Below are 13,739 nucleotides of genomic sequence, written 5' to 3' on the forward strand. Positions count from 1 at the left end.
AACTGTGAGCTCTGAAATGTTTGCAGCTTTTTCTGAAAAGGTTTTAATGTGTTGTTTTTTTTTTCACTCTGTTGCCCTGGATAGAGCTGGACTTGCAGCTGGCTGCCTAGAGGCCTGTGAGGGCGTATTAACATTAATATGTTCTGAATACTAGGTTAGGTACTCCCAGTGGGCATTTCCTTGAATGCAATTTTAATGGAGGAAAAGTCTAGAATAATGGAAGAAAGGTGTAGAATAGAGAAAATCAGAAATATACATGAGCCCCGGTAAGCCTTCAACAGCAACAGAACTATATTCAATCATGTTCTATAACCTCATTGCCCAATGCATCCCTAAGCTCTACTATTGCCATCAATCAAGAGGCTCAACCTTGGTTCAGTGAGCATTATAAGAGAAAAGGCAGGAACAGCACCAAACATACCTAAAAATGAGTTGCCAGTCTTAGTGAAGTTATAATGCATTACCACATGTTTGCCAATAGCAAAAGCAGCATGTATTAAAGAGATTAAAACAATTCCCAAAACAAGGAATCAGATCAAAACTCTGCAGTACTGCCACATCAAGCCATGAATGGTGGTGGACAGTTTAACTGGAGGAGGAGGCTTCATTAGCATCCCCATCAGTGATTCAGGAATCCAGTATATAAATACAAAGGAGCAAGCTGAAGTATTTGCAATCATATTCAGTCAGATGTGACAAGTAAATAATCCAGCATAGCCTGTTCTTGTACTAAGCATCACATATGCCAGTTCCCACCCTATTTGACTCACTCCATGGTTTCAGACTTTAAGTAGTAGTTAATATCTTTGTGATGCATCTACAAATCTAAGAGCTACATGAGTAACATGTTTCAGAATGGAGTCATAACTTAAGAGTGAATAGGCAGAAAATCAAAGAGGACCAGAAAGATAATGTGTGTGTCCCATGAGCACCTGTCACTCTTCATCGAATTCTGAATATCCCTGAAGGTGATAGCTCCTCTGGGGGGTACAGCAGAGCAGAACCCCATGATGGTATGTCTCAGGAATGCAACAGGGCCAGAGAAAATTTGGGAATGCACTAGTTCTAGGGTACTTTATAATGAGGGGACAGACTAGCATATCTATAGGAGCAACCATGAATGTAGGTTTTCTGAAGAAGGGTCCCGACCTGAAACGTCGACTTTCCTGCTCCTCTGATGCTACCTGGCCTGCTGCGTTCCTCAGCTCCATAATGTGTTATCATGAATGTAGGATGGTAAATTGTCTTCTTGGTGTCAGGGTTAAGGATGTCACTAAAAGGCTGCAGAGAACTCTAACAGGGAGGGTGAACAGCCAGCAGTTGTAGCCCATAGTGGTGCCAATGACATTAGAAAGGGATGAGGCAAAGTTTAGGGAGCAAGGATAAAAAAGGACTTCAAAGGCAAGATGGATGGGTTGCATTTTTTTTTCAGAATTGTCCATGTTGGGAGGTTACATTGTGCAATGGGGTGGAGTTAAAGTAATTTGGCCAGTGTAGGGTACTATGACTAGAAGAGTTCCAAGTTGCACAGAGGACTGGGAGAGACAAACTGTAATGGAATAAACTGTAGTTCTCAAACAGGAGGGTCTGGACAGGGAGGAAGTCTGATGCAGGCTAAGATGGGTTTAGAGTGGATGTGCCTTATTTATCAAGTTGATAGTAAAACAGAAGTAAAATATTTTGTGAGATAAATGTCCAACAGTTGGGTAATGATGAAGTATTGGAGCTTATATTAAAGTTCGTAGACGAATTCTATATGGATAAAAACTTGTTAAATGAAGAATCTTGATCAGACTTTTGTTAGATTTTAGAAAATCAGGTCTTTGAAAGTAAGACATTTGTAGATTGATGGTTGATGAAATTTGGTTTCATCATAGATCCCTTGATTGGTATCATGAATTAAATTTCTTGTTTATGTCAAAATTTTTAATGTACCATCTACTGTTTCTATCTGGTTCAGTTTTCAGAAAAGCAGATTCTATAGAATCTGATTGGAGGATTGGTGAAGGTAGGGCAGTGGTCTCCATGGATTTTGGCAAAGCATTTGACACAATCCCAGATGGCAGACTGGCGAGAAAAATTAAAGCCCATTGGATATAGAGGAATGTGACAAGTTTGATCAGGATTGGTTCAGCAACAAGAAAGAACAGGTAATAGTCAATGATAACAAGGTGTAGAGCTGGATGAGCACAGCAGGTCTAGACCCGAAACGTCAGCTTTCCTGCTCCTCTGATGCTGCTTGGCCTGCTGTGTTCATCCAGCTCTACACCTTGTTATCTCAGATTCTCCAGCATTGGCTGTTCCCGCTATCTCTGGGTAATAGTCAATGACTGTTTTTATGAATGGAAAGATGTTTCCATTGTTCCATAGGGCACAGTGTTGAGTCCTTTTCTATTTGTGGTATATGTTGCTGATTTTGACCTAAATGTGGAGATGCATTTGGAAAATTTGCAGATGGCACAAAGGGTTGCATCTGGTTTTGCTGAGTGTGGAGAAAATTTACAAATGTAATTCAATCAGGAGGAGTGTGAGGCTATGCATTTGGGAAAGGCAAACATAAGAAAGAATGTACCATAAATGGAATGGCATTGGGAGGGTTAGAATAAGTGAGAGACCTTGCATATGATACCCACAGGTCCCTAAAGGTGGTAGAACAGTAGGTACTGTGGTAAAGAAGGCTTATGGGATTGGTGAGGTATTGAGTACAAAAGCAGAAATATAACTGTGTGTAGATTCAGTGGGTTATAGGGGGATGGGTCTGAGTGGGATGCTCAGAGAGTTCGTGTCGACTTGTTGGGCCGAAGGGCCTGTTTCCACAATGTAGGGATTCTAGAAAAAAATAAGAATTCTGGCATCATATAAGATACTAGTTAGGTCACAACTGCAGTTTTGTTTACAGTCTGATTACCACATTACAAGAAGTTCATAATTGCTCTGGACAGAGTAGAGAAGAGAATGTTGCCAGCATCTGAAAATGTAGCTATGCGGAAAAATCAGTTAAGCTCGGGTAGTATTCTTTAGAACAAAGGAGGCTAATGGGTAACTTATTTGATGTGTATAAAATAATGTGTTTAGATTGAGTACACAGAGGAAACCTGTTTTCCCAGAGAGATGAATTACCAAGGGACACAGATTTAAGATGCTTGGTTGAAGGCTTAGAGAGAACATGAGGAAAAATCTGACTGTCTGGAATTCATCGCCTAGTTTAGTGGTTGAGGCAAAAGCCCTCAATAGATTAAAAGAGGAAAAGGATCTGTAACTGAATTGCTGTAATTCTGCAAGGCTATGAACCAGAATGGGTGACTAGTTTATTTAGCTAGTGCAAACAAGAAGGGCTGAATGACCTCCTTCTGTGCCATAATCTTTCTATGGTTCTACAAATATCTGCTGCCTTAAAAGAAGAAATCCTGGTGCAATAGTCATTTCATGCACGGATGATGGAACAAATGATATATTCTGTAGTGTTGCAAAGAATAAATGACGCAATGGTTGTCAGATATCATAATAATTGAATATTGGAAGCAGGCATCAAAACAATGGAAGAATTAAAGGTCAGCGGAATAAGGATGACAACACCTAACTGGCACAGCGGCCTCATGGCATGGCGACCTCCTGGCCTGGCACAGCAGCCTTCCATAGCAGCCTCCCAGCCTGGTGTGATGACCTCCTAGTGTGGTGAGGTGACCTTACAGCCTGGTGTAGCTACCATCCTACCTATTATAGTGACCTCCCCAGGGCAGGCTCCCAGTGTGGGGTCCTCTCAGCCCAGCGTAGTTGTCTGAAGCGATCTCCCGGCCTCATGATCCTCAAGGTGTAGCCCACTGCAGTCAGGAGCCAGGGCCCGCTGCAGGCTGGAGGCTACTTATTAGCGTGGTCTGGGTTGGAAGACCGTTGTTCTGAACTTTTATGCTGGACATTCTATTTCTCTATTTTCTAAGATCTTGTAACTAAAGATGCTGTACCTAGGTACCCTTGTACCTAAGTGGCACTGTAAGTGGCGACATATAAACTTTTCATTATACTCATTGAGTATATGTGACAATAAAGGATTATTCTAATTCTAAAAAAATTCTACTTCTACAAACAATACATGAGACTGATTGGTTAAAATGCTAACTTGGTCTACAAAGTACTTAATTGATGCAAGTTTAAGAAATTTAAGGGTAACACATGCTTTAGGTTTGGTGAAGGTAACACATTGAGGCCAAAAAATATAGTTGTCATTCCATACAAAATAGCTGAAATAAACCAGTTTAAGTATTGATTCGTTCTCAAGTGAGATATCTCTGCTGTTCCATGAAAAGGCACAAATGAAAATTATTATTGAGCATAGTAAAGCAATTACTTTGGAAAGTCAGTTGATGTCACAGCAATTCAGTTACAGATCCTGATTCACTTTTAATCCATTGAGGGCCTTAACCTCAACCACTAAACTGGGCAATGAACTCCACATACCACCTACGGTCTGGGCGAAAAGGTTTTTCCTCATGTACCCAAACAGGACATAATTGGATTTCTTTAACGAAACCTGATGTTTCTCAAGTTCACAAGTATTGATGACATCAGGGGATAAGTTCGTCGAAGTTTTATAGTTAAATGGATGATTTGCCCATCCTGTTTCTCAAAGGTTAAAAATCCTGCTAAAAGTTGCAGATGTAGTGAATGAAGAGTATACAAGACTAACAGAAGGGATTAGTGAGAAATATGGAATCTGTAAAGAAGAAACATAAAAGGATGCTACCAAATATGGGGTCTTCCTTTGACAAGGCTTTTGATAAGATCCTGCACATGTGAAATTAAAATGCACGAAATTGGGGGTAGTATATTGACATGGATAGATAACTGGCAGCCACTCAGGAACAAAGTGTAGGAATAAATGGATCATTTTCCAGTGGCAGCTAGTGTCTAATTGGGTACCATTGGATCAATGTTGGACCCCAGCTATTCACAATGTATATTAACTTTTTAGATTAGGGAATTAACTGGAAGATCTCCAAGTTTGCAGGTGGCACAAAGCTGAGTGGGAGGGTGAACTGTGAAGAGGATACAGATATTCTCCAGTGTGATTTGGACAAGTTGAGCGAGTGGGCGTATGTGTTGCAAATCAAGTATAAGGTGGATAAATGTGAGGTTATCAACTTTGGTAGCAAAAACGTGAAGGCAAATTATTATCTGAATGGTGACAATTTGGGAAAGGGGAAGGTGTAATGAGATCTGGGTATCCTTTTGCACCAGTTGCTCAAAGTAAATCTGTTGGCGCAGCAGTAGGTGATGAAGGCAAATGGCATGTTGGCTTTCATAGTGAGAGGATTGAGTTCAGGAGCAGGGATCTCTTTCTGTAATTGTATAGGGCCTTGGTGGGACCACATGTGGAGGATTGTGTGCAGTTTTAGTCCCTTATCTGAGGAAGGATGTTGTGGCTTTGGAGTAATGCATCAAAGGTTTAACAGACTGATTCCTGAGAAAGTAGGACTTGTGTACGAAGAGAAATTGGATCAGTTAGGATATATTCACTGAAGTTTAGAAGAATGAGGAAAGATCTCACAGAAACCTTAAATGCTTACAGGAACAGACAGGACAGATTCAGAAAGGATGAGCCTGATGGCCCAGGAGTCCAGAAATACCATTTTCCTGCTTCTTTCAGTTCTGAACAATAATCGCGCTGGACTCAAAACCTTATTTCTGTTTCACATCTGACCACAGATGCTGCCAGGCCTGCTGAGTTTCTTCAGCATTTTCTTTTTATTTAACATACCTGTTCAATTAATCCACTGGCTCCTTATTTTCCATTATGAATTTCCAAGTGTCAGTTTCAATATAATCAATATTCACTTTGTTTACTTTTCCCTTTATATATCTATTAGAATTTTTACTATCTATTGTTATATTTTAAGCTAGCCTTCTCTCATTCACAAATTTTTCTCTCTTCATTAATCTATTCTTTATTCTTTAATTTTTCAAAAATTTTTCCTCCCATCCTTTAATTACCTTTTAACATTTTTAGTTAGTCACAGATGGTCAGTCCACTTCTTGGAATCTTTCTTTTCCTTTGTAAAGTATCAATTCTGTATATTCTAAAATACCCTCCTAAATATCAATGCTGCAACTATATGGTCATTTGCTCAGTATCCCTTCTCTCTCACTCACTCACTTACTTACTCACTCACTCACTCACTCATTCACCTGCTCACCCATACAGACCCTCAGTCACTTACTCACTCACCCACCCAGAACCTAGTCAATCACACATCCATCTGCTCACCCACTCGCTCACTCCTTCAGCCATCCAGATCTCCAATCATTCACTCTGTCATCTGTTCAGACCCCCAGGCAGTTACTCAATCACTCACCCACGCATTACACTGTCATTCTCTCTCTCACTCATCCAGACCCCCAGTTCGACATTCACTCATTTATTCACCCATCTCGAATCCCAGTCAGACATACACTTATTCACCCACCTAGAACCCCAGTTAGACATTCACCCACCCATTACACTGCCAGTGAGATGCTCCATCAATCACTTGATATATAGCCACCAAACAGTCATGCCCAACCACCTGAGTCAATAATTCACTCAATCAGACCTCTCTCTTATTCGCTCATTCACTTCTGTACTCCCTCATCCAAACAGCAACAAACCCCCTTTTCACTCGCACTTACCCAAATAAGTCCCCAGTCACACATTGCCCACTCAGACCCCCAGTGTCTCATACAGACCCAGCCAAAGCACCCCCTCATCTCCCTGCACACACCTCCTCCCACTCACTCTCACAGCCGTGGAAGATTTTGTGATTAATGATGCCAAGGAGCAGCACAGGACACTCTGTAGATACCAACTCATACTTCCTCCAGCCTAATATAGAAATCAAAAGTAATTACATTTATTAAAGGGGCCAAGCAAGCAGCTCCCTTCATTGCAAAAAAAAATGCTGGCAACAATGTTTAAGTCATAGAACAGCCTTTGCTACTGTTGCCTCCACTTTGAAGGTGATCTCTCTCACTGTCTCAGGGAAGTGGCCTCCAATGAAGTGACAGCTACACCATGTGGCGGACGTCCACTTTTTGCAGTGATGCTCCAAAAGACCCCAATGTGGCTTTAAATCGCAGATTGGCAGTCTGCTACTTTGTAGTTGACAGTTCACTACATTCCAGCTGCAAAGAGGAAAGTTCCCTGGTGACGGGAATGATTTGGGACCTGGCTGGGTGTGACATTCCACTATTTTCCTGGCTTCCACTCCCACCCCACAGGGGTAGGTACTCCTGCCACCCCCAGTCCAAGATAAGTTTGCCCAAAGTATCTAAAATTAATTGGATTGATGTAAGACATTAACTGCCAGACTGTTTCATAAAAATAAATGTATGTAAAAATAAATTATTAGGGCCCTGGAGGAGTGTCATAATAATGTTTGCTGCAGAATATGGAGATGACTAATCAATTTGTCATAAAAGCCAAGATTTTTCCATTGTTCAGGTTTTGTGCTCTGCCACACACCTCAAGTAATGACAGGGAATGCCTCTCTGCTACCGCCAGCCACCGCCACAGTCCTCCCCCACAAACAAATTAACGCTCCATGAGCATGAACCATCGAAGATTGAGACTTCCAACCCATCTGTGACTGCAGTTCTTCCGTCTAATTACAGTCTAGTTAATGTCAAGTTCAAGCGGTTGCCACTGCTGGGGCTGCAAGTTGTCCTGCAGAAGTAGTTACAGATGCAAAATTTCAGGTAGATTCAGGATGTCAGCAGGGCAGGGTTAGTATTTCCCAGTGAAGAGAGTGGACGTCCCAAATTTGAGGGGCCAGTATGTTGAGGGGTGAGGGGGTGTGGGGTAGATGGTAGTGCCTTATACCTCTGATGGGCACTGAAGACCCTCAAAGGTCTCTTATCTGTCACTATCTCATGCAGTAAAAGCTGCAAGGCTACCCATCTGGCCAAGTATTTAAAACAGAAGATAGGTCTGGATGAGGCAAATATTTGGTGGGCTCACCATGTGCTGCATTTTGCAAATTCTCCTCAACTTTAAACTGGTGGATGGGAAACCTTAAAATTTAGTCTGAGCAACTAATTATTTAGAGAGAATTTCTGAAGAAGGGTCCCGACCCAAAATGTCAACTTTCCTGCTCCTCTGATGCTGCCTGGCCTGATATGTTCCTCCAGCTCCACAATATGTTATATCTATTTAGAGAGATTTTTTTTTAATTGTATAGGGATTGTGTTTAAATGTACACACGTGAACATGGAATTTACTTGTGCTGGTATAAATAGGAACTGATTAAAATTGTTGTTACATTCAGAGATGCAGGTTTGAAATGCATATTGCTGTAAGTAAATTAGATTATGCGCTTTAAGTGAAAGATAATGTTTGTGTGATGTCTGCCAAATAACATTGGGCACTTCAGAGTACAAACTGCTGGTATCATGATACTAAAGTTTCTGCATGTTAGACAAATGGAAAAAATACTTTGACAAAAATGTCAATGAAGCCCTTAGCCATAGTGTTGCTGAAGGATAATATTGCATTTTCGAGACTGAGCCACGTGTTGATGTCCATGACACTGAAGGGAAACTGACTAGTCTGGCAGCCTATCAAGTCACTGATTTCTTTTTTCTCTTTCTGGCATTTTTCTGCAATTCAAGGGTTGAGAAAGTCAACACTGAAAGCCACTGACACCTTCTTCTAAAGAGAGGAAACTGAGTTTGCAATTAGCACCAAGCCGTTCTAATGTTTCAGAGATAGTAGGAACTGCCCATGCTGGAGAATCTGAGATAACAAAGTATTTGTCACTTTTGTTCCAGAAGTATCTGTGGACTGACTTCATTGAAGTGTTATGCCCTTAAGCAAATTCCAATGTTCTGCCTCCCTTGTTTGACTCAATGTTTTAAAAGTTCCGTAAAATCTCACATGAATCATCTACCTGGCAATCCTATTTGGGTTTTCAAACATGTATGATTATATGCAGTTGTGCAATTCCTCAAATGGATGCTGCATAATTTCAAACATTCCAAGCTTCTAAAATTTGCAATATGATGATATCAAATTCTTCTTTACCATACTTCCATCCTACATGGGAGTTGCATTCAGCTAACACCAATGAATTGAAGTTAATAAGTTGATCTTGGGGTAATTATAACCTAACTAACCTGATGATACAGACAGTATCAGATAAACCCCTGTTTCACTCTCCACCAGATTTAATGTGGCGTGTAAAAGAAATCCCAGAAGTATCCTTTCAAATTGATGAAGTTAAAATGATTACATTAAAACCATGCTGTATGATGGTGTTGGCACTAGAGCTAAGTGGCAGGCAGGAGTGGCTCAAATGACTATTGGATTTATTATATCCAAACTGTAATTGTACTGCAATTTTAAAAGCATTTGACTTACAAATATAACAAATAGCGAGAACTTTGGAGCAACCAAGCTAATGTTAGAATTGATACCATTTATTTCAATGTTTGGCCTGTTTTCAATTTTATTCTTGGGCATTGGAGATTAAGTAAGGAAATTTTGATCTTAATAGAAGCATCAAATGCTTCTCAATGCATTAAAGATCATTCAAATATGTTTGCATTGTCTTGCATATAGCCCCTAAACCATTCACAATCGTTATTCTGAACAAAATTAAATGGCATAGTGTATTATTTGTGCTTGTTTCATTGTTTTTTTGAATGATTTGTGATTAGATATTATATTTGATTTATTGTACAAACTGTTAATGAAGTCTTTGCCTTTCTTCTTAGGTGATGGAGATTAAGGGACAAATGATTCATGTGCCTGAATCAAACTCTATTCTTTTCCTGGGCTCACCATGTGTTGACAAGCTGGAGCAATTAATGGGACGAGGTTTACATCTGTCAGACATACCAATCCATGATGCTACTCGTGATGTTATTTTAGTAGGTGAACAGGCTAAAGCCCAGGATGGCCTGAAGAAACGCATGGACAAATTGAAAGCAACGCTTGAAAAGGCACACCAAGCCTTGGAGGAAGAAAAAAAGAAGACAGTGGACTTACTTTATTCAATCTTCCCAGGTGATGTTGCCCAACAACTGTGGCAGAGAAAATCAGTACAGGCGAGGAAGTTTGATGATGTTACCATGCTTTTCTCTGACATTGTTGGCTTTACTGCCATCTGTGCACAATGCACCCCAATGCAAGTAATTAGTATGCTGAATGAACTGTATACCAGGTTTGACTACCAATGCGGAATCCTGGACATATATAAGGTAAATTCTGAGAGCACCGATATGAAGATAACAGCTGAAGCCTGAAATTGGATGCCACAGTAGTCCATTTTTTTTCAATGGAGAATTAATAATGGATTGCCTTTGCAGTCAGGTTGTTAAAAGTCTGAAATGAAAATCCTTGCAAGGCGCAAGGTAAAACATTGGTCAAAATGTGTACCTGAAATAGTAACAGAAGACTCAAAACAAAAAACAGAAATCTATCTTCTTTTCCATCTTGCATCTTTTGTGTTTTTTAATGCATTTTTTTTTCTGTTTTAATTTAGATATATTTGTGGTTTTCTCCTTTTTGTCTTTGAGGATGGGTTTTACAAATCTTCTCTTTAGCACATGCTATGGACACATACTGGGTAATTTTTTGAATTCCCCCGTATTTTCAATTCTGGCTAATTAGTGGACAGAAAATTTGTCCCCCATACCGAAATATTGATATGTGCTCTGTAAGATCAAATTTGTAAAATCTCCTCTCTCAAGTTTATTGGAATTTGGTTTATGGATGAAACAAAAATTGCATGAATATATTCAACATATTACAGGGCATATTTCCATTTATTGTCTTTTAAACACAAAAGACTAGTTGGAAACAGTCCATGAGGGAAATTGGGTAAATATGTTTCATCACCGTAATCAAGCCTGCCAAATTTTCTTCCTGTTAATTTAAATTTGGGTAGACCCTGTTATTTATATTCACAACTCTCCTACCTGGTTTTCTTCTATACCTTGTGCTTAAGCTCTCCTTTACATCCAAATTTAATTAGGGAAACATTTGCCCTTATTCCTAAATATTCAGAATACATTTTGATGATCCCACCTAATGTGATTTACTCATAATAATCTTGTTATTTTTGTAGTTTTGTTTTATTTGTGTAGGTCTTGCAAGATGTTAGGAGAGGATGGATCCTTCAAATCCTCACAAAATCAAAAATTCAGTAAATATTACTGTTCAGGTTATCTATGTTCCATATATGGCATTGGATTTCATTTCACACTGTTATCTTCTTGGCATCCAAATATCAGTTAAAGCAATATGGCAATCACACCCTTATAACTATATGGCAACATTTTAAGGGTTATGGGCGGCACAACGACACAGTGGTTAGCACTGCTATCTCAGAGCAACAGGGGCCCAGGTTCAATTCCAGCCTTGGGCAACTCTTTGTGTGGAGTTTGCATGTTGTCCTGACGTCTGCATGGGGTTTCTGCCAGGTGTTCTGGTTTCCCCTTACAGTCCAAAGATGTGCAGATTAGGTCAATTGGCCAAGATAAATTGCCCTGCAGTGTCCAGGGATTCACATGCTAGGTGGGTTAGCTATGGTAAATACAGAGATAGGATGAGGGTCAGTACAAACTTTATGAGTCAAAAGGCCACTCTTTGCATTGTAGAGATTGTATGATTTTAACTGATGGAGCAATTCTTCAGGTGCAGTTCAGAGGCTTACTATAATAATCTTCTTCCTACAATTTCAGGTTATTTAGTTGATTATCATCTATGATCTCCGTTGAGCACACCCATATTTTTTGGGATTTGATAGAATACATCACAGATTATTAACAAAGCTCCTCCTCCCCTGTTTTTCTTTGATGAAGATTATTTTCAAGAAGTAGTTCAAAAATACCTCTGGGCTTTTGCTGCTAAGCAGCGAAGCATTGAAGGAATAGACAAAGTCTTGTTAAGGGCAGTGTTATAGTTGGAATTATTCACTACTTTTTTGTACTATATGTATTTTTTTCTCCTCTGACAAACCTTTTCTAGGGGCTGGAAAATCACTGGACTAAACGTTTCATTAAATGAATTGTGCATTCAGCTTACCTACAGCCAGAAATGGTAGCCTGTCACTGCACTTGGGTTTATACTATTTGACAGCAGTACTGGTGGTTCTTAGTTCAGTTGAGGTGGTGTTATTGTCTCATTTAACATACTTAATTGTCACTTCCATTGGGTTAAAGCAGCATTGATTTACTCGTTGCGCTAAACCAATTGGTACCAGTGTCCTCACAGAGAGGTCAAGTTGGACAGTGAGGGAGGATTTAAACTAAGGATGTAGAAAAAACAGGAAAAGCTAAGAGAATTGGGGAAAAACAGCCAATGGGAATTGCCAATGCAATTTAAAATGGTAAGCTCAAACAGTGACTAATCTGTCGAGAGATGTAACCAGATGGAAGGGAGATTCAGGAGAAAGAGAATATAGGGAAAGTTGAAGAGAAAAGTGTCTTTGGGATATACAAAAAGGTTATATTTGGAGGTAAATTAATATGTGAGGCATTAGAAATAATGTCAGAGAACCAAATCCAATAATTAAAAAAGGCCATGATTTTGTAAGTTTGACAGAAGCCTACCTTCACCTGAAGAGATTTTAGCAATGAAGTCTTGTTGGTTCTGAAATGTTCTGGAAAGACAGAGAGAATAATTAAGAGCAGGGTTGATCATTCTTTAAAAACCTGATGTGCCTGCTACAGAAAAGGAAAATTTTATTGATAGTAGTGCCTCGGCAGAGCCTGCGAGAAATATAAAACAGTAAAGTGGGTGGCACAGTGGCTCAGTGGTTAGCACTGTTGCCTCACAGTGCCAGAGACCCAGGCTCAAATGTAGCTCAGGTGGCTGTCTATGTGGAGTTTGCACTTTCTCGCAGTATCTGCTTGGGTTTCCTCTGGATTCTCTGCTTTCCACCCACAGTCCAAAGACGTGCAGGTTAGGTGGATTGGCAAGCTAAATTGCCCATAGTGTCAAGGGAAGTGCAGGCAAGGTAGATTAGCAGTGGAAAATGCAGAGTTACAGGGATAGAGTAGGGGTGTGGGTCTGGGTGGGATGCTCTTCAAAGGGTCGATGTGGACTCGATGGGCTGAATGGCCTGCTTCCACACTGCAGGGATTCTATGTTATGATTATATAATATTCCCTGTACTATATAGCAAGAATTATGCAAAAAAACCCCCAAAATTTGTATTTGTAGGGAATCCATGAGTGATTTGCAATAGTAACAGGAGTGATGTTTTTAAAGCTTAGAAAACGGGTTTGCTGGTGCAATTTTGATGAAAGCATTAATTTCTACACTGAAAAATAGGACTGAAGTTCACCTGATAATGCTTCAGATAAATTATAAGTAGGTGTCCCCTGGAAGCTTGTCAATGAAAGCAATTATAATTTTGGTGCTGCATTGTGCCGATAGCCATCTAGTAGATTTTACAGACAAAATGTTGGAAGAGAGAAGTGTAATTGCATGTAGTGCAAATGTGACGAGAAGACAGGAAAGTCTGAACAGGGGGGTATGACAAAGAGAGGGTCACACAGTGATTGTTGTTTCAATTCTTCCTCCCAATTGGAAAGGGATGTTTGAGCTGTGGTGAAGTGGATGCCAGCAGTGGCTGGGGCGTTAATGTGCTTTGAGGGGAAAAACCTTCATCACCTGGCTCTGAGATAGTAGGAACTGCAGATGCTGGAGAATCCGAGACAACAAGGTGCAGGGCTGGATGAACACAGCAGGCCAAGCAGCA

General features: G+C 40.1%; 1 protein-coding gene across 1 annotated transcript in view; it reads left to right on the forward strand.

The window, feature by feature from the left end:
- Positions 1-13,739, forward strand: part of gucy1a2 (guanylate cyclase 1, soluble, alpha 2) — a 133,627-nt gene that overhangs the window by 74,422 nt on the left and 45,466 nt on the right. The window contains exon 4 of the mRNA XM_048597948.1: positions 9,745-10,230. Within this exon, the coding sequence (XP_048453905.1) occupies positions 9,745-10,230 (486 nt within the window). The remainder of the gene's footprint in view (positions 1-9,744; positions 10,231-13,739) is intronic.

Source organism: Rhincodon typus, chromosome 6 (assembly GCF_021869965.1).
Source record: "Rhincodon typus isolate 14 chromosome 6, sRhiTyp1.1, whole genome shotgun sequence".
Lineage (NCBI taxonomy): Eukaryota > Metazoa > Chordata > Chondrichthyes > Orectolobiformes > Rhincodontidae > Rhincodon > Rhincodon typus.